At 43.9% G+C, this 22419-nt stretch overlaps 1 protein-coding gene across 1 annotated transcript in view; it reads left to right on the plus strand.

The window, feature by feature from the left end:
- The first annotated feature begins 854 nt into the window (after positions 1–854).
- The window catches only part of LOC126424897 (GILT-like protein 1), a 128158-nt gene continuing 106593 nt past the window's right edge, over positions 855–22419 (plus strand). The window contains exons 1-2 of the mRNA XM_050087730.1: positions 855–1000; positions 20132–20299. Of these exons, the coding sequence (XP_049943687.1) occupies positions 941–1000; positions 20132–20299 (228 nt within the window). The 5' untranslated portion in view covers positions 855–940. The remainder of the gene's footprint in view (positions 1001–20131; positions 20300–22419) is intronic.

The raw sequence follows: 22419 nt of genomic DNA on the forward strand, positions 1-22419 counted from the left end.
ATTCAGAAATATATAATTACCTCCAATGTTAGCTTACAATTAGCTGCTTTTTCATAAATAAATACCTCAACAGCTACAATACATATGTTTTATTTAAAGACGCTTGGATCAATTAGTGTTTCTCTATAGTTTTACCCGCATGTAATATGGATGCTAACGTATTTGTGGGTTTTTTAATTTCTGCTTGATTGACTGTATTGGCGTTAAAAGCAAAACCCTTTTATGTAGTGGGCGAAGACAGGTTTACTTTCCTAAATGATAGTGTTGCCCCCCCCCCCCCCCATCCAAAAGCTGTAGGTATGTTCCTGCCAGTTCCGCTTGGGGTTTCTGGGTACTGTTGACCAGATAATGCACCTCTCCCACTTCATTGTTAAGCCTTCTTCCTTTAAGTCGCGCTGAGTGGCCGCATGGTTAGAGGCGCCATGTCACGATTCGCGCTGCCCCTCCCGCGGGAGGTTCGAGTCCTCCCTCGGGCATGGGTGTGTGTGTTGTCCTTAGCGTATGTTAGTTTAACTAGTATCTAGGGACCGATGACCTCAGCTGTTTGGTCCCTGAGGAATCCACACACATTTGAAATTTCTTCCTTGGTCTTTTTTTCTGGTCAGCTGCGTACCCTCTGCGTCTGCACACTGGGCTGGGGCCATGTCGCCACCCTCGGCCGCATCAGTTTTCGCTACATCCTCTCCATGTGCGAGTGTGATGTGGGGTCAACACACCCGGGACGCAGTGTTTTGCTATCGGCACGTGGGAAACCACGTGCTCCCGGGCAGGCGTAAGCGCAGTGGGCCTTGGCCGCTACAGCGATATATCGGGGTCATGCGATAGTCGCGTCGATAGAAAATAGTCGGCTTGGTTTTGTTTGGCTTCGGACGGACGCCGGCCGGCCTGCGGTACATAAATAGAGGACGCCGCAGCTCCGCGCGCTGTATTAACCACCAGAATGCTTCTGCCACTGGCTGTGCTCTTTGCCTTCGGACTTACCAACTTGCTTCACGCACAGGTAAGTACGCTGCAACGCCTTCCTCGGTGCGAAATACCAGTCTCATTGTAAAAGTGAAAACCGTTTCTTTCCCCACAAATTTTTATTCGAGACAATGAAAGGAAACAAGAAGGGAATTCAATAAATAATGCGACACATGTTTTTTCCTCGTCCAATTTCGTTTGAAAAAAAAAATAAGAAAATAAAAAATGCGAAATTTGCTGTGGGAGATATAGCAGTACTCCCGAATCGTCCCCTATAGTTTCGTGAATTTCCGAGAGATGGCGGCGCTATACGTTGCCTTCGGAATGTCGCCTGTAACGGAGATGTTTTCCAAGCAGGGCGCTGTCAGTGAGTTTCTTTTGGTGGAAAACGAGAGCATCGCAGATATTCACAGGCGCTTTCGGAACGTCTACGGCAGTGGTTCCCAACTTTTTCTAGACCATTACCCCTGAGTGCAATCAGACATTAGCTACTACCCCGCCCCCTTCCCCACATTATCACAAACATTAGCAGCTAACTAAGCTGTAGAATGAAAGACTTTTCTTGGAAGACTTTTATTTTTAAAATGATGTTAGATGAATGATATTTAGTTTGTGTGCGAGAGGTGGTGCCTGCGGAGGGGGGGGGGGGGGGGGGGGCGGTTAGAATGAATGACGAAGGAATTCGTGGTGCATCGCGAGTACTACCCACAATTCCTACTCAGATAAGAAAGCTAACTATCCACAGTGAGGGTAGACACTTGTTGCAAAACATACTTTCCGTGCATTACTCCTTTCCATTGTGGCACTTGCTTGACCTCCACACTGCAACCCCATTTAAACAAGTTTAGATGGTGCACTATACGTTATGTTAATAACTCACTTGGTTGTTGCTCTCCCTACTTCTGGACTGGCAGAAATTGGAAAACTTCAGGCTGTTAACGCTTTGTGTCTAATTACTCTAATAATAATAATAATAATAATAATAAATTCAGGTTGTAAATGCTTTGTGTCTAATCCCACTAATCATAATAATAATAATGACAATACTGTCTACAGCACAGTAGTAGCCTTTGTGTAGTTAACTGCTGAGTTGTGGTGTCAATTTATTACACTACTGGCCATTAAAATTGCTACACCACAAAGATGACGTACTACAGACGCGAAATTTAACCGACAGGAGAAAGATGCTGTGATATGCAAATGATTAGCTTTTCAGAGCATTCACATAAGGTTGGCGCCAGTGGCGACACCTACAACGTGCTGACATGAGGAAAGTTTCCAACCGATTTCTCATACACAAACAGCAGTTGACCGGCGTTGCCTGGTGAAACGTTGTTGTGATGCCTCGTGTAAGGACGAGAAATGTGTACCATCACGTTTCCGACTTTGATAAAGGTCGGATTGTAGCCTATCGCGATTGCGGTTGCGGTTTATCGTATCGCGACATTGCTGCTCTCGTTGGTCGAGATCCAATGACTATTAGCAGAATACGGAATCGGTGGGTTCAGGAGGGTAATACGGAACGCCGTGCTGGGTCCCAACGGCCTCGTATCACTAGCAGTCGAGATGACAGGCATCTTATTCGCACGGCTGTAACGGATAGTGCAGCCACGTCTCGATCCCTGAGTCAACAGATGGGGACGTTTGCAAGACAACAACCATCTGCACGAACAGTTCGACGACGTTTGCAACAGCATAGACCGTGGCTGCGGTTACCCTTGACGCTGCATCACAGACAGGAGCGCCTGCGATGGTGTACTCAACGACGAACCTGGGTGCACGAATGGCAAAACGTCATTTTATCGGATGAATCCAAGTTCTGTTTACAGTATCATGATGGTCGCATCCGTGTTTGGTGCCATTGTGGTGAACGCACATTGGAAGCGTGTATTCGTCATCGCCATATTGGCGTATCACCCGGCATGATGGTATGGGGTGCCATTGGTAACACGTCTTGGTTACCTCTTGTTTGCATTGACGGCACTTTGAACAGTGGACGTTACATTTCAGATGTGTTAGACCCGTGGCTCTACCCTTCATTCGCTCCCTGCAAAACCCTACATTTCAGCAGGATAATGCACAACCACATGTTGCAGGTCCTGTACGGACCTTTCTGGGTACAGAAAATGTTCGACACTGCCCTGGCTAGCACATTCTCCAGATCTCTCACCAATTGAAAACGTCTGGTCAATGGTGGCCGAGCAACTGGCTCGTCACAATACGCCAGTCACTACTCTTGATGAACTGTGGTATCGTGTTGAAGCTGCATGGGCAGTTGTACCTGGTCACGCCATCCAAGCTCTGACTCAATGCCCAGGCGTATCGAGGCCGTTATTACGACCAGAGGTGGTTGTTCGGGGTGCTGATTTCTCAGGCTCTATGCACCCAAATTGCGTGAAAACGTAATCACATGTCAGTTCTATTATAATATATTTGTCCAATGAATACCCGTTTATCATCTGCATTTCTTCTTGCTGTAGCAATTTTAATGGCCAGTAGTGTAGTTTTCCTGTTTCGAAGCGAGTAACAAAGCAATTTCTGGACTACTGGATATATTATCTACAACTTTGAGAAGATATTTTCTTGAGATATTTAGCATTGTTACATGTATAAGTTTCGCTTTTATCATCACCGATGTATGGGATAAAGCATAACATATGTGTGTAACAGGTGGACTATGTGAGGTACCTGTAACCTCTACCACATTAATGCTACTAATTGAGAAAAATTAATTATTGATAAATTATATAATCAGTTTCAGAGTCTTACAAAGTGGAGATATTAGTAATAATCTAGTTCGTTACTGAAACAGAATCGAATAGTTTAATTTTTAGCTCTCAGAAAATTTCATATTACGACTCAGGGGGTAGTTAGCCCCAGGTTGGGAACCCCTCGTCTATGGAGACCTGGCAGCGAACAGAAGCATGATGAGTCGTTGGGCGAGACGTCTGTCATCATCGCAAACCTGTGAGATCTTCCGCGTGCTGGCCGGCTGCTCACAGCTGTGACTCCTGCAGTGTTGGAACCTGCGGACACTCTCATTCGAGGTGATAGACGGATTTCAATCAAACACCTCTCTGCTCAACAGGACGTCCCTGTTGGTAGTGCTGACACACTCGACCACCAGTTTAGGTACCAAAAGGTGTGCCAGCCGCTGTGGCCGAGCGGTTCTAGGCGCTTCAGTCTGGAGCCGCGCGACCGCTACTGTCGAAGGTTCGAATCCTGCGCCGGGCGTGGATGTGTGTGATGTCCTCAGGTTAGTTAGGTTTAAGTAGTTCTAAGTCTAGGGGACTGATGACCTCAGATGTTAAGTCCCATAGTGCTCAGAGCCATTTGAACTAAAAGGTGTGCCCGCTGGGTTCATCGCCCCCTAACACAAGACCATTAAGAGCAGTGAAAGACCATCTGTGTGGAATTGCTTGCACGCTACGAGGCTGATCCTGACAACTTTTTATCGAACACTGTCACAGACGATGAAACATGAGTTCACCTTTTCGAACCGGAAACAAAACTTAATCCATGGGGTGGCGCCACCACACCTTTTCTCTGAAGAAAAAGTTCAAAGCCAGTAAGTCATGGCGACGGTCTTCTGAGATTCTGAGAGGGTTATTCTGGTTTATGTTCTTCCTCACGGTGCAACAATCAACTCTGAAGTGTATTGTGCTATCCTCAAGAAATTAAAGAAATGACTTCAGTGTGTTCGTCACCATCTTTGTACCCGAGAGGAGCGCACAGAACTTCATTGGACTGTCCTTCCTCATCCACCCTACAACCCGGATCTTGCACCTTCCATGTGTTTGGCCCAATGAAGGATGCACTCCATGGGAAGCAGTAAGTCTATGATGGGGAGGTTATTGGTGCAACTAAATGTCGGTTTCGACGTCGACCAGTAGAATGGTACTATGCGAGCATATAGCCCCTCCCAGTAAAATGGATTAAAGCCGTTGCATTGAATGAGACTAACTTGAAAAATAAGGTTTTGTGGTCAAGTGAGTGAGGAATAATATGGTGTATTGAAATTCTGACCAAAACCAACCTGCTGCAGAAAAAAAATGTGTTGCATTACTTATTGAACGTTCCTCATAGTTTCGATATGGAAGTGTCAACAACCATCCGTAGTGGCTACACACCCTATTAAAACCCATGTACCACCCTTTGCAATGTCCAGGGGACCATCATAAAACTTGGTGAATTCATTCTAATTACTGTTTTTAATAATGGTGATGTTTCTCTTGCCTCACTGTGCATTTCGTTCAGTCACCTTCTATTCTATACTTAGGGTTGCCAACTTTTTTTGTCAAAATAAGGGAGACTTCGATCCAACAAAATTAATAGGACTGAAACAATTTATTTAAATCTAAAAAACAAGTTTATTGCATGCATCAACCAGAAAACTTCTTCATAACAATTATTAGCTGAAGATCAACAAAATTTTTAACTTGAAACTACGAGGGCCGTTCAGAAAGTAACCTCCGGTTGATTTAAAAAAATACACCAAGTTAAATAAAAATATTTTAATATATACATCTTACAACTACATCTTTGCACTATTTTTCTACATAGTCTCCATAGCGATTGAGGCACTTATCGTATCTCTTCACAAGCTTTGAAATTCCTTCTGCATAAAAATCACCTGCTTGTGCCTGGAGCCAGCCTGTGGCCGCATCTTTGAGCTCTTCGTCGTCATCAAACCGCTGTGACCCGAGCCATTTCTTCAAATGCATGAAGAGGTGATAATCACTTGGCGCCAGGTCTGGGCTGTAAGGTGGATGGTTGATAACGTCCCACTTGAAGGACTCAAGAAGGGCCGTTGTTCTGCGAGCAGAGTGAGGACGGGCGTTATCGTGCAAAAAAACGATACCAGAAGTCAGCATACCACGGCGTTTGTTCTGATAGCCCGTTGTAACTTTTTTATTGTTTCACAGTACACGTCTTGATTAATGGCCGTACCACGTTCCATGAATTCAACCAACAACACCCCTTTGGCATCCCAAAACACCGTTGCCATCAGTTTTCTGGCAGAAAAATCTTGCGAGGCTTTTCTTGGTTTGGTAGGTGAATTTGAATGTGCCCACATCTTTGATTGTTCTTTTGTCTCAGGGTTCATGTACTTAATCCAGGTTTCGTCACCGGTCACGATTCTGTTTAACAATGGTTCTCCTTCGTCCTCATAACGTGACAGAAAGTCTAATGCAGAGGCCATTCTCTGAGTTTTGTGGTGGTCGGTAAGAATTTTGGGCACCCATCGTGCACAGAACTTACGGTAACCCAATCTTGCTGTCACTATCTCGTACAAGAGAGTCTTAGAAATCTGTGGAAAACCAGTAGACAACTCCGACATTGAGAAACGTCGATTTTCACGAACTTTTGCATCAACTGTCTGAACGAGTTCGTCAGTCACCAATGATGGTCTACCACTCCTCTCTTCATCATGAACGTTTTCTCGTCCACTTTTAAATAAACGTACCCATTCACGGACAACTCCTTCACTCATAACTCTTGGTCCGTACACGGCACAAAGCTCACGAAGAATAGCTGCTGCAGAATATCCTTTGGCTGTAAAAAACCTTATGACAGCACGCACTTCACATTTGGCGGGGTTTTCTACTGCAGCACACATTTCAAACTGCCACAAAAACTAAACTAGCGCAGGTACGACGTTCACTCGACCACGGCTTGATGCCGACTGACCTGTTGAGTGCGTGAACGCACAGATGGCGTCGCTACTCCCCCCACAACCCGCACTGTGACCAATCGGAGGTTACTTTCTGAACCGCCCTCGTATATTTGTTTACACTTTGGTAGCTGTCTGAAGTTTGCGATTGTTCTTTACAAATTATGCTTCATGTCACCTACTCAACCCCCCCCCCCCCCCCCTCCCTTAACTATTGTACCGCTAACACTACGTTGATATAACAAATTTATGCAGATTAATTAAATCGATATTCTTCAAATGTGTATGATAGTTTTTTTAATTCACAGCATCCTATTGGTCGACGAATTCGATGGGATATAGCTTAAACAAAAGATCACTAGTGAAAAACACACCCCGCCAGCTGACGCCCGACACTGACGTCGATGCCGCTGACTCCTCACGCGTTCCCAGAACTTGGGGTGCACCCGCGCCCCCCGCTTAATGGCGACGCGCCCGCCAGCTGCTGAGCCACGCGCAGCTGTCCACTTGGGTCCCACAAGCATGAGGTGGCGGCATCCCTTTCATACTTGACACCTGAGAAATTCCTGTCGAAATACGTGTTCACCTAGGCACTGGTATGATGATGCAGAGCTGCGGCTCCAACGCTATAGAAATCTGTTAAAATGCTTCCCAGAATAGCTCAGGGTGCATTGTCACTAGCAATCCTAATGGGACACGTGAGACGCATCGGCTGCCGTGCGCATGTCTTTATGTGCCCAGAGAGGCTGACACATCGCCACGAGATGTGTGCATAGCATGGCTGGAACTTTCGGTGTCCTAGAGCTACCGGTCTGGAGATGTCCTAATACCACAATGTCGGATGAGGGACATCACGCCAGAGATAGATGGTCTGCTTCAACTTATCTTTGAACATATGAACAAAGAATACATCAGCTTACACTCAGAACTTTCCATAGATAAATCCTGCAAAAGTTTCCTACAGTTCATCAAATACATACAAGACTCACAAGAATATTGGGAACTAGAAACACATTTACCAGTGTAACTACAATTAAACATTATGATTGCTGCTGCAGTCTGAGACTGATCGATGTACAGGTAATGTCTCTTCTTGACGGCTTTGGTTCTGGAACGAATCTCAGTATCTATAGCGCACATAATTTTCCACATAAAAATCTCTCTCATTCCCACAGGGTTATCAATGCGCTGAATCTGTACAGTGCCCGAAAAAGTTATGCTATGCCTACACTCACACCGGCTACGGCCAGCCGGTGTGGCCGAGCGGTTCTAGGCGCTTCAGTCTGGAACCCCGCAACAACTACGGTCGCAGGTTCGAATCCTGCCTCAGGCATGGATGTGTGTGATGTCCTTAGGTTAGTTAGGTTTAAGTAGTTCTAAGTTCTAGGGGACTGATGACCTCAGGTGTTAAGTCCCATAGTGCTCAGAGCCAGTTTTGAACACCGGCTACATGTCTCGATTCTCATCAATCCTAGGAAATTAGCTGACAAAGCCTTAGAATCAGTGCTTCTGGAAGGTGCTGCATCCTGCCAACTTTCTCCCAAACAAGTGTTATGAAGGACAGGCGTCCGGCACTATGTGATAATGAATAACGTACCCACGAACATAATGCCTGAAAAGACATCACTGACACGGGTTGGTGTACTGTAATCAACACTATTGATAGAACAACAAAGAAAATGCAAGTTTACGTTTAGGGGTGCCGATGAGGGGACGTATTGTTAGTCATATTGCTGTCCTGTTTGTACACTATAGCACAGCCGGTTGAACACTTGCATTGCTATATTGTGCAGCTGTTTACGAAATTGATCTATCACCACTTCCGTTCAGATATACTCCTCAGTGCGTAGAAATTACAATTCACTATGTACAATCTATCCTCCCATTACGCCTAGACATACGTATTTCTTTTTGTTTTTACATGAATAGTAGTCTGATTACTTCCCACAAACGTATGTCGGAACTTAAACCACGGTACCTTTATGTTCAGGCAGCAGCATAACATTTATGACTATCAATTATGGGTGTGTAAAACAATTATGATACATCCACACTTGTACTAGCTGGGTGTCGTTTTCGCACTGACAAGGGAACCTCCCCATCGCACCCCCCTCAGATTTAGTTATACGTTGGCACAGTGGATAGGCCTTGAAAAACTGAACACAGATCAATCGAGAAAACAGGAAGAAGTTGTAAGGAACTATGGTTCAAATGGCTCTGAGCACTATGGGACTCAACTGCTGTGGTCATCAGTCCCCTAGAACTTAGAACTAATTAAACCTAACTAACCTAAGGACATCACACACATCCATGCCCGAGGCAGGATTCGAACCTGCGACCGTAGCAGCAGCGCGGCTCCGGACTGGAGCGCCTTTAACCGCACGACCACCGCGGCCGGCGTAAGGAACTATGAAAAAAGAAGCAAAATATACAAACTGAGTAGTTGATACGAAAGATAGGCAACTTCAAGGACAATGTGAGCTCAGGAGCGTCGTGGTACTGTGGTTAGCGTGAGCAACTGTAGAATGAGAGGTCCTTGGTTCAAGTCTTCTCCCGACTGATAAGTTTAATTTTTATTTTCAGTTTATGGGACAAACTTTTATGTTTTCTTCACTTTTTTGGGAGTGATTATCACATCCACAAGAAAACCTAAATCGGGCAGGGTAGAAGAATCTTTTTACCCATTCGCCAAATGTACAGGTTAGGTGGGTCGACAACATATTCATGTCATGTGACGCACATGCCGTCACCAGTGTCGTATAGAATATATCAAAAGTGTTTTCCTGTGGAGAAATCGGTTGGCCTATGACCTTGCGATCAAATGTTTTCGGTTCCCATTGGAGAGGCACGTCCTTTCGTCTACTAATCGCATGGTTTTGCGGTGCGGTTGCAAAACACAGACACTAAACTTATTACAGTGAACAGAGACATCAGTGAACGAACGGACCGATCGTAACTTCGAGAAAATAAAGAAAGTAAAATTTTCACTCACGGAGAGACTTGAACCAAGGACCTCTCGTTCCGCAGCTGCTCACGCTAACCACGAGAACCCGGCACTCCTGGGCTCATATCATCCTTGATGTTGCATATCTTGCACATGGACTACTCAGTTTGTATATTTTGCTTATTTTTTCATAGTTACACACAACTTCGTGTTTTCTCGATCGATCTATGTACAGTTTTTCAAGGCCTAACCACTGTGCCAGCTTATAACTAAATCTGAGGGGGGTGCGATGGGGAGGTTCCCTTGTGAGAAAAAGCCTCCCAACATTACGTATTTGTCAGTGAATAAATGATGTAATTACAATTTAAAAAACTCCTAGAGTCTTTTCGGTTTATCGATTTCACCACTTCCACGGAACCTTCTGGTATTTCTGGTATTTTCGATACTTGTAAATGCAGCCAGCATAGAGTGGCTTTGTAGATGGCCTAAGTTTCTGGCTCACAATGATTTCTTAGAAAGGGGAAAACTGTCTGATCTGGGTGGTAGAAGCTATGCATGGTATGCACTGACACATACCCCGACTTGGTGATCTGAATATATATAAAAGACGCCACTGTATGTTGGCTGGATTTACAAGTATCGAAAATACCAAAAGGTTTCGTGGAAGTGGTGAAATCGATAAACCGAATAGACTCTAGGACTTTTTAAAATTGAAATTATACCATTTATTCATTGACAAATGCGTAATGGTGGGAGGCTTTTTTGCAGTGCGGAAACGACACCCAGCTAGTGCAAGTGTGAGTGTATCACAATTTTTTTATTCACCTGTAATTGATAGTCAAAAATGTTATGCTACTGCTTGAACATAAAGGTACCGTGGCTTATGTTCCGACACACATTTGTGGGAAGTAATCAAATTACTATTCACCTGAAAACAAAGAGAAATACATATGTCTAGTCGTAATGGGAGGATAGATTGGACATGGAGATTTGTGATTTCTACACTCTGAGGAGTATAACCGAACGGAAGTGGTGATAGATTCATTTCGTAAACAGCTGCACAATGTAGCAATGCAAGTGTTCAACTGGATCTGCTATAGTGTACAAACAGGATGGGCAATATGGCTGTAACAATACGTTCCTTCATCTACACCACTAAGCATACACTCCCATTTTCCTTGTTGTTCTATTGATAGTAATGTTGATTACAGTACACAGTCTTTTCAGGCATTACGTCTGCAGGTACGTTATTCGTTATCATATAGTGCTGGATGCCTGTCATTCATAACACGTGTTTGAGAGAAACTTGGCAGGATACAGCATCTTCCAGAAGCGCTGATTCGAAGACTTTGTCAGATAATTTCCTAGGACTGAGGAGAATTGAGACATACAGTCGGTGTGAGTGTAGGCATACCATAATTTTTTTGGGCACTGTGCAGATTTAGCACATCGATAACCCCGAGCCTATGAGAGAGAGATTTTTATGTGGAAAATTATGTGTGCTATAGATACAGAGATTTGTTACAGAACCACAGCCGTCAAGAGGAGAAATTACCTGTACATCGATTGATGTCAGACTGCAGCAGCAATCGTAATATTTAATTGTAATTAAACTGGTAAATATGTTCCTTGTTCCCTATATTCTTATGAGTCTTGTATGTATTTGATGATCTGTAGACAACTTTTGTGGGTTTATCTATAGTATGTTCTGAGTGTAAGATGATGTATTCTTTGTTCATATATTCGAAGACAAATTGAAGCAGACCCTCCATCTCTGGTGTGATGCTGTCCCTCATCCAACATTGTGGTATTAGGACATCTCCAGACCAGTAGCTGTAGGACACCAAAAGTTCCAGTCATACTATGCGCACACTCGTGGCAATGTGTCAGCCTCTCTGGGCACATCAACACAAGAGCGCAGCCGATGTGTCTCGCATGTCCTGTTACGATCGCTAGGAACAATGCACCCTGAGCTTTTCTGGGAAGCATTGGAACAGATTTCTATAGCGCTGGAGCTGCAGCTCTGCATCATCACACGAGTGCCTTGGTGAACACGTATTTCGACAGGAATTTCTCAGGTGTCGAGTATGAACGGGATGTCGCCACCTCATGCTTGTGGGGCCTGAACGGACACCTGTATGTGACTCTGCAGCTGATGGCCGCGTCGTCACTACGCAGGGGTTGCGGGTGCACTGCGACTTCTGGGGACGTGTTCGGAGTTGGGGGCGTCGACATCGGTGTCAGGCACTGGGTGATAGGGTGTGTTTTTTACTAGCAATCTTTTGTTTAAACTATATTGAATCGATTCACTGACTAATAGGATGCTGTGAATTTAAAAAAAACTACCCCATACACCTGAAAAATATCGATTTAATTAATTTGCATAAATTTTTTATATCAATGTGGTGTTAGCAGTACAATAGTTAAGGGGAGGGTGTGTGTGTGAGTGGTTGACATGGAGCAGAACAGCAGGTTACGTGCAGAACACTAGGTTCATTTGCATAATTTTTATGTAAAATGCAGTACAGTAGTTTAAGAGGGGTGGGTGACAAAGAAAAATGTGCCAGAAATGGCTTTCAAAAGCATGTGAAATTCGAAAAGTGTACCACAAAATGGTGGGAGGACATAACTAATTGCTTAATTTGGTATCAAAGGCAGTACAATAGTTTAAGGAAAAGGGGGTGACATGGGAAACCACTTAATAGATCAATAGGTTAAGTGTTGACAAAGGGCCAAACATTAGGTTAAGACACCTACAGTACAGTGCCGAACATGAGGTTATGCAAAATGTTTGCCCCATGTAATTACTTCTTACAAGACCTACATGTTTCCAAACAGCAGAGAACGATGAGCAAGAGAAATCCAACCCCCACAAACTGATTTTTTTTGTAAATAAATAATATTATCTTGCATTTCCTGTTATGAGATTCTTCATATCCACCAAAGAGCTCCCAATTTCCATATATTCCATACACTGCCTTGAATCCCATAAATTGTTTAAATATACAATATCCACATGTTTTCTAAATTGTTTAAACAATATTCCATACACTACAATCCAACTCCCTCCAAATGACCGATCAACTGAGTCTTTTTCCCGCCAATTTCCAGGAGGGGAGGGGAGGGGTTTACTAGAAGGGGAGAGGTTATTTAATTGAGTAGTCAATCAAATTGATAAGAGTGAGAATGTCTGTTCCAATAACTCAGACCTGAAAGTATAGCAGCTAGGTCTCCTGAAGGGTGGGAGGGAGGGGGCAGGGGAACAATAGGTTAAGTATCTGTCAATCAAAAGGAAGGAGCTTTTTAGCAGAACAATAGGTTAAGGACCTGTCAGTCAAAGGAGAACAATAGGTTAAGTACCTGTTAATCAAAGGGTGACAATGTGTTTGCCCCTGAGTGCATACCTGCCCCTGATGTATGCAACCCACACTAACAAATGCGCTTGTACGAACTTTGTTCCACTATTGACAGTTCGAATCTGCATCCAGCCATCCTGACTTATGTTTTCCGCGATCCCCCTAAATTGCTTCAGGCAAATGCCTAGATGGTTCCTTCGAAAAATCATGGCCGACTTCCTTCCCCATCCTTCCTTAATCTGATGGAACCAACGACCTGACTATTTGGTGCCCTCCCTCATCTGTTATTTGACATTAATATGGTATGTGTCGACCATTCGCCATTATCACGGTTCGAACTCTGCACTAGAGAAATTCAATGAGAAAACTGAATGTCTGTGGAAGAATGGCTGGCCATTCTTCCTCAAGAGACAAAGCCAGAAAAGATTTGAGGTCGAAAACGAAGTCGACGTCCTAATTAATCGCAGAAGTGTTCCGTTTGTTTCATGTCAGGACTCTGGGCAGGCCAATCCATTTCGGGAATATAACTGTCCACAAACCATTGCTTCACACATGCTGCTTTGTGAAAGGGTGCATTGTCATCATCATCTCCCATCTGTTCCTCTGTGCAGAACACAATCATGTAAAATGTGTTTGTATACTTCCACATTTTGCGTTTTCTTAAGCGCTGTAAGGTGACCATGCCCTAAACACAAAACACCCCCATAATGTAACACCACCGCCTGTGCACTTCACTGTTGGCACTACACATGATGGAAGGTAGCGTTACCCATACATTCTCTAAACCCAAACCTCTACATCGAATTGCCACAGAGTGACTCATCGCTCCAAATCTCATGTTTCCAGTCGTCCACTGCTCATAGCCCTTTAGACCACCTCAAACGTCACTTACCGTTGACTATTAGAAGATGCTCCACTACTGTACGCCATTCTGTTGAGTGTTTCCTCCCACTGATTTCATGCAGTTTTTTAGAGCAATCCTCCGCAATGCTGAACGTTGTCTGTCAGTCACTACGTGAGGTTGAACTGGTCTTGGGTTGTCGTTCCTTCACGTGTCCACTTCACATGTGCATCGTGAAGAATCCACTTGGGCAGCCTTAAAAGGATTGAAATGTCCCTGATGGATCTGTTATCCTGTTGACATCCAAAGATTAGTGCACATTCGAAGTCACTGAGCTTTCCTGACCAACCAGTTCTGTCGTTGCTGCTCATCTACTCACAACACTCCCCCAAACCCCTCCTATGATACTACCGGGTTCGCACTCGTGATACCTACTGATCAGTTTCACAGTGCATAGGGACCTCCAGATACTCTTGATCAGGTATGCATTTTTGATTGCCTGTACTAGCTGCCACAGCCTGCTTTCAAAACCAAGAGTAGCTGCTAAAACAGGCGTTTCACGCTCCTTTGGATTGTTTTTATACAGAGTCCGCCAGAAAAATGTATACACTCTTTGTCAGGCTCTATGGGGATATCGATATTGTCGTTCGATTTGAGTTACGAGTGTGCTGTAATATAGTCTTTGGCTCAGCAGATGTTAGTACTTTCATCTCAGTATTGAGAAAACAAGATAGCTGGAGCACACTTGACATTCGAGCAAGGAAAATTTATTGTGAAATGGTTTTTCAAGTTTGACAATGCGATTGAAGTGCAACGTCAGTGGAGGGAGGCGGGAGTCTGAAACAGAACCGCCAACCCGCCTAACAATTAAACACATCATTGACAAGTTTGATTTGCATGGAACGATTTGTGATATTCACAAAGGAAGATCAGGAAGACAGCGTACAGTTAAAAGTCCTGCTTCGTTGGCTCTCGTGTTGGAAACGTTTCTTAATTCTCCACGGAAGTCCGCCACGCAACGTGCACGTGAAGTGGGGGTTAGCAGCACAAGTGTACGAAGAATTCTGAAAGCTGCAGAGTGGAAAGTTAACATTCCACGATTACTACACGCGATTAATGATGACAATCCTGACCGCCGAATGCAATTTTGCGAATGGTATCAGCAAATTTAACTGATGACGAATAATTAGTGATGAAAGTAGTGTGGAGTGATGAGGCACAATTTAAACTTAATGGAACCGTGAATCGGCATAAGATTCTGTACTGGGCACCGTAAAATCCGCATGTTTATGTGGATAAAACGGTCAGTCTACCAGGGGTTCATGTGTGGTGTGGACTATTATCTAGGGTCTTAGTAGGGCCCTTTTTCTTTGATGCTACTGTCACTGGAGAAGTGTACCTGGAAATGTTATGCACATCAATTTTGCCAGGTATACGTGCGCATTATGGAGCTGATGAAGAGGTCTTCTAGCAACAGGACGGGGCGCCACCACATTACCACTTAGCCATGCGAGCTTTCCTGGATGATAGTTTTCCGGGGTGTTGGATTGGACGAAGAGGGTCCATTGAGTTCCCTCCACGGTTGCCAGATCTAACACCTATGGACTTTTACTTGTGGGGAATTGTGAAAGATAACGTCTATCGACGTAAGCCATGCACGCTGGAGGAACTTCAACAGGAGATTACAGCGACATGTGCAGTGATCTCCACTGTAATGCTGACTAGCGTAGTTGCGACAACCGCTTGTCGTTCTATTATGTGTATAGCCGCCAACGGTGAACATTTGAAGTAACCATTTGCTAAACTGAAGGTTGTAGAATATGTGTGATCAATTATGAGGGTGATTCAAATGAAAACCTTAAATATATTTTTAATATTATTTACTGTGCAGAAGTGGTACAAAGCTGTATCAATTTTCAACATTATCTCCCCCACGCTCAATGCAAGTCCTCCAGCACTTACAAAGTGCATAAATTCCTTTAGAAAAACCTTTAGAAAAAAATTCTTTTGATAGTTCGCGCAACCACTCATGCACCGCGTGGTGTACCTCTTCATCAGAACGGAACTTCTTTCCTCCCGTTGCGCCTTTGAGTGGTCCAAACATATGGAAACCACTTGGAGCAAGGTCTTCTGAGTATGGTGGATGAGGAAGACACTCAAAATGCAGGTTTGTGATTGTTGCAAGTGTTGTACGGGCAGTGTGGGGCCTTGCATTGTCATGCTGCAAAAGGACACCTGCTGACAGCAATCCACGTCGCTTTGATTTGACTGCATTCCGCAGATGATTTTTTAAGAGATCTGTGTATGATGCAGTGGTGACAGTGGTCCCTCTAGGCATGTAATGCTCCAAAATGACGCCTTTTTCGTCCCAAAAGAGAGTCAGCATAACCTTCCCTGCTGATGGTTCTGTTCGAAAGTTCTTTGGTTTTGGTAATGAGGAATGGCGGCATTCCTTGCTCGCTCTCTTCACTTCTGGTTGGTGGAAGTAAACCCAGGTTTCGTCCCCAGTAACGATTCTTGCAAGGAAGCCATCACCTTCTCGTTCAAAGCGCCAAAGAAGCTCTTCACAAGCATCAACACGTCGTTCTCTCATTTAAGGAGTCAGCTGCCGTGGCACCCATCTTGCAGACACTTTGTGCAACTGGAGCACATCATGCACAATGTGGTGTGCTGACCCATGACTAATCTGTAAACATGCTGCAGTGTCATTCAGTGTCACTCGGTGGTTTTCCTTCACTATGGCTTCAACTGCTGCAATGTTCTGTGGAGTCACAACTCGTTGTGCCTGACCTGGACGAGGAGCATCTTCCACTGAAGTCACACCATTTGCGAACTTCTTACTCCATTTGTAGACTTGCTGCTGTGACAAACATGCATCACCGAACTGAACTTCATTTGTCGATGAAATTCAATAGGTTTCACACCTTCACTTCACAAAAACCGAACAACAGAATGCTGTTCGTCCTTGGTGCAAGTCGCAAGTGGGACGGCCATCTTTATACTGATACTGCAACGGTATGTGCGCATCTGCACTATGCTGCCACCTACAGGCCATTCTGCAAGCTGTTTGTAACACGATTACCAACTTACAGGATAACGGCCCGAAATTTCGATTTGTTATTACAAATTTAAGGTTTTCATTTGACTCACCCTCGTATTAAATGTAAAATAAACACATAAATAATACTTTTCGTTCCTTAAAGTGTGTATAGATTTTTCTCGCGGACTCTAAATTCGAGAGTTTCGCTCCCTTAAGATCATCATATCTAAACGTATGTGGTAGGATACTGGGGAAACTCTTCTTTCGTTCACTAAGCAATCGTGGGAACTGTGCCGAATATCTTCCAGAAGCCAAGGAACACGGGATCAGTTTAGGGAACCCAGTTTCAGACCCCTGCCTTTGCCATTCTGCAGTGCGTTTTAACCTGTAAGGCAGCTTATCACTATACGTATGCTGCTAATTACATCGAGGTGAAAGAAGTCGTGGAACATGTCCTGACATCGTGTCGGACCCACTTTTGCCCTGCGTGCTGCAGCAACTCCACGTGGCATGGACTCAACAGGTCACGGGAAGTACCCTGCAGAAATACTGAGCCACGCTGCTTCTAAAGCCCTCTATAATTGCGAAAATATTGCCAGAGCAGGATTTTGTGCACGAACTGACCTCTCGATTATGCCTCATAAATGTTCGACTAGACTCACGTCGGGCCATCCGTGTGGCCAGACCATTCACTTTAATTGTCCAGAAACGTCTTCAAATCAATTGTGAACAATTGTGGCCCAGTGACATGGTGCATCGTCATCCATAAAAACTTCATCGTTGTTTGGAAACATGAAGCCTCCAAGTAGCCGAACATAACTACTTCCAGTCAATGATAGGATAAACTGGACAACATGACCCAGTCCATTCCATGTAAACACAGCCACTAGAGATGGGCAAACTCGTTCATCCTCGGGAACTAGTTCACTGCTGATCGTTCTTTTTTGGGAACCGTTCATTTTTACTCATTCACCATTTGTGCTTGGTATATGGTTCTTACGAAAAACTGAAAACTAGTAGTGTAGGTGACTGAAGGATGGAGGGCACCAAGAGGGGGCACTTGCTTGCCTCCCCCCCCCCCCCCCTGGAGTATAGAGTTTTTATTCATTACAGAATTCTTACACACTTTTAGAAGTAATTTCTGTGATTCTGCAGGCTCGTTTAGCCAACCGTAGCCTTATGTGGCTGATCGCAGGGAAATAATATAGGGTGGCGCACGGAAAACCGGCCCCGAGTACAGACTGCTCGTCAATTACGGACGATGTGTTGCCCGTTACGAGCAAATACAACAAACAGACAAGAACATGAAAATCTCACGCGACGCTCATGGGCTACAGCTCGTCTAGTCTTGTAAACCTGTTGGTAGCTGTTTCCCAACTTAATAGACGACAAGGATCTTGTATAAAATTCTTCGTTTCGACTTCTACTATATAGCTATGCTACGTTGTAAACAATAATCGTTTACACCCTATATATACTTCACGTTGAGCCGGCCGAAGTGGCCGTGCGGTTAAAGGCGCTGCAGTCTGGAACCGCAAGCCCGCTACGGTCGCAGGTTCGAATCCTGCCTCGGGCATGGATGTTTGTGATGTCCTTAGGTTAGTTAGGTTTAACTAGTTCTAAGTTCTAGGGGACTAATGACCTCAGCAGTTGAGTCCCATAGTGCTCAGAGCCATTTTTTTTAATACTTCACGTTGTCTCTGAGTTCGTAGGCGAAGTAGAGACTTCATGGAAGCATCAAATAAAATGTGGTTTTCTCGTACTTGCGTCACACGCTTAGTAAAAATTAGGTTTTTATGTTGCGTTATTAAAGTTAATGCAGCAATAATAATAACAATAATAATAAAGTTTGCAGTAACAAAGTTTTTGATTTGAAAGCTCCTTCTGAACAAATGTTTTTGAGATAATAAGTAAATACGATTTTATGGCAATCTATGTCTTTTCAAATGGAGAGGCACCGCTTTTCCTACTGAGCCAAAATGACCCACAACGCACTTTTTTTTTTTCAAAGAAACCGAACTAGCAGGTAATGCAAATTAGAAACAACCAAACTTAAAAATAATTAGAGCCTTCCTAAATGTAATGTTTTGTGTATGAAAGATACACTAAAATCGTTTCATATGAATTTTCTTACACTAAAAATTAAGCAAATTATTGAATGTTAGCTGCTAAATCAAGTCGATGAAACCAAAAAATATATGAATAACAAAAAAAACTTGCCTTGCTATAAGTAAGTCTTCTGCTGTTCATCGATATAATGAAGTGAGCTGATATGCCATTTTGTTACATGAAAAGACGTACCTATTACATAAAACGTAATTTTTATGTGATTCACGTAACTATAAAATACTTTTTGATTGCCGGTCGTGGACGCTGAATAGCCAGAACCAAGTGCAAGAACAGTTTGGAACACTCGTAAAATAGGCGAGCGCAGTGAACGAAACGAACAAGCGGATACTGAACTAACTAGGAGCAGTCGGCAGTGGAACTGAGACAGGTGGACATGCGAAGAACGACGAGTGCGGCCGAGGGAGCCCGAGACAGACGAGCACGCGATGGAGGCTGGAACGAGAACTGCCGAAGTAACTGCAGCGACCGAAGTGAACTAGTGAACTATGAACCGATCGTTCCTCGTTCCCAGGAACTATAAGAAGACCGCCGCGACCGAAGTGAACTATGAACCGATCGTTCCTTGGAATTCGTTCCTCGGTCCTTTCGTTCATCTTGGTGAACCGTTCCTTTGCACCCGTTCATTCGCGAACTACCCATCTCTAACAGCCACACCATTATGGAGCCACCGGCACCGTGCGCAGTGCCTTGACAACTTGTATCCATAGCTTCGTAGGGTCTGCGCCATCTTGGAACTCTACGATCACCTCTTGCCAACTGAAATCGGGAATCATCTGACAACGCCACGATTTTCGAGGCGTCTAGGTTCTATCTAGGGTCCAACAGATATGGTCACGAGCCCAGGAGAAAAGCTGGTGATTGGTAATGCCTGAAATTTGTGACTCTCGGCACACTCTTGACCCTGTGCCTCTCTGAATATTGAATTCCCTAAGGATTTCCCATGCGTCTAACTCCAACTACTATTCCTCGTTCAAAGTCCGTTATTTCCTGTCTTACAGCCAGAATCACGTCGAATACCTTTTCACATAAATCACTTGAGTACAAATGACAGCTGCGCCAATGTACTCTCCTTTTATACCTTGTGTACGCGATACTACCGCCATCCTACATGCGCATATCGCTAGCCTATGACTTTCGTCACCTCAGTATATTACCAGTCGTTACGGAATATATCGTGTTACAGGCGTCCGCTGTAAACACAACACTTCTCACGAGTCCAGTGGAGGTCGGCCTTTACTATGAAACGCTTTGCCCGCACTGCCGGGGGTTCGTCATCGAGCACTTGCTTCCGGCGTATCTAAAAGCTCCAGAACGGATCAAGCTTAAACTGGTCCCGTATGGAAATGCTGAGGTAAGTAATATTTATTCCATTTCAATATTTTAATAGCTATTGCTCGTCGTACTTCAGAGAATTGAAACTGTTAACTTCAGCACAGACGGCTTTATTTCACGGCGTCCATCACAGGGTCGTGACTGGATTGAGGATTTCTTGTTAGATGCGGAGAGTTGTTGACACATGTAGAAGAGGCATCAGCTGTCCCTCAGGGACGTGTGTTGGGACCCTTGTTGTTCATGTCGTATATTAATGACCTCGCAGACTTTGGCAGATGATGTAGTTAAGTACGAGGGTCGTTCGATAATGAAAGAGACAAACTGATGTAGAAATGAAATTGTTTGTAGGAGGAGGTCTGTACTTTCTTGAGTTTAGGTTGGTATCACTGGGATAGGCTGAGAACAGCTGACAGATAAAAACTGTTTTGTTTATTACTTCAAAATTGCATTTAGCGATGATATGTCCACTTGAAATTTCCACATTAGTTGAAAAACATTCAGTGATCCGTTTTTTTTCTGAAGGTGAAAATCTTTCCTCGAATGATTTTCGTTTTTTGCGGTCTCAAGGTGAAAATCCTACTTAAGTCCTTTCTCGGATGGTTTTATAGTATGATGAAAGCTGTATAAACGGCAGAAATTTTTACAAATAGGTAGAACAGTCTAGAAACACTCGAACCTCAGCGACTAACGAGCAACGTATTGGTCAGCCAATTCGTGTCAACTCCTTCCCTTGAAACCGGCACTGACGAGATATTCGTGAAGCCGGCGTGTTTGCAATTCGACACATAGCGAAACCAGTTGCAGTAAATGTTGGTACCTTTCCTAACGTTGTGAGTAACAAGCTCAAGTTCAGAAAAAAAGGTGTAAGTTGTATCTCGAGACATTTAACACAACATAAAAAAAGACCCAAAATGCGTGCAGACTTGAAAGAACGCTATGAAAGGTAAGGTGACCCTTTTCAAAAAATATTTTAACTTGTGATAAAACTTGGGTTCACCATTTTGAACCAGAGTCCAAAAAACAAAGCAGGGAGTGGAAGCGCACCAGCTCACCTGTCCGGAAGAAATTCAGAACGCAATCAACGGCGTGAAAAGCCATGATGACCGTCTTTTGGGGTGACCAAGGTGCAGCCTTTGGTAGTTATTTCGAAGATCAGCGTACAAGAAACAATTCCCGCTACTCAGACACGCTTATGAAGACAGTAAAGCCATCAATGAGAGAAAAACGTCGTGGATCTCAAAGGAAACGCGTGATATTGCTTCTCGACAATGGACACCCTCACACCGTCCTTTTGGCCGGTTGAATAATTGGGTTGGGAGATACTACAGTTCGTTCGTCATAATAATAAACATGATGTAAGCAAACACAAGCGCAATGATTGGTCAGCAGCCGTAGCTCTGCTACACTGGTGTTGTGCCGCTCTTGGGAGTAGGTCCTACTTACGCATTAGATATCTTATTACTATGTCATTGTAAATGAAACTTTAAGACGTTCTGAAATATTAACAGCCATCAACGTTTTTCGTAATCATACTTTAGCTACGAAATTTTTATTTAAAAAATCGTGTACAGTGCCAATCTCCGTAAACGCTACTTTTGCTCTGATTGTCCCGCTGTTCATACGTACTGTGCAAATGGATGACACTGTTTCCTGCTTCGTAGTAAAACGTGCGCGCGGTACAACGTTAATGGCGAGGAACGAGTTGTTCTTAATGTTTCTCACAAGCTTACAGAGAAAAATCAGCTTTATTTTTAATCTTTGGGACTCAAAATCGGCAGAAGGCCCAACACTTAAAATTCAACAACATAAAAATTTTTAAAATGCCAAAGGCCTTACGTGGAACACTGCTTTGAACTAGGATGAAGGCCCTAAGAGCAAACAACTCAAACTCAAAATCGGCTGAAGGCCCAACACTTAAAATTCAACAACATTAGAACCTTTAAAATGCCAAAGGTTCTTTAAATTAGGCTGAAGGTCTAAAGAATCCTTTACCTTAAGGGCAAAACAACGTTAATTTTAAAAAAATCGGCTAGAAGCCATTCAAGTACAAACAACAAGAACAAATAAAATAAAGGCAGTACACCCAAGGGCGCTTAGATGTTCAAGAGTCAGCCTGGAATTCAAACACTAACGCTCGCT

This window comes from Schistocerca serialis, chromosome 10, assembly GCF_023864345.2.
Source record: "Schistocerca serialis cubense isolate TAMUIC-IGC-003099 chromosome 10, iqSchSeri2.2, whole genome shotgun sequence".
Lineage (NCBI taxonomy): Eukaryota > Metazoa > Arthropoda > Insecta > Orthoptera > Acrididae > Schistocerca > Schistocerca serialis.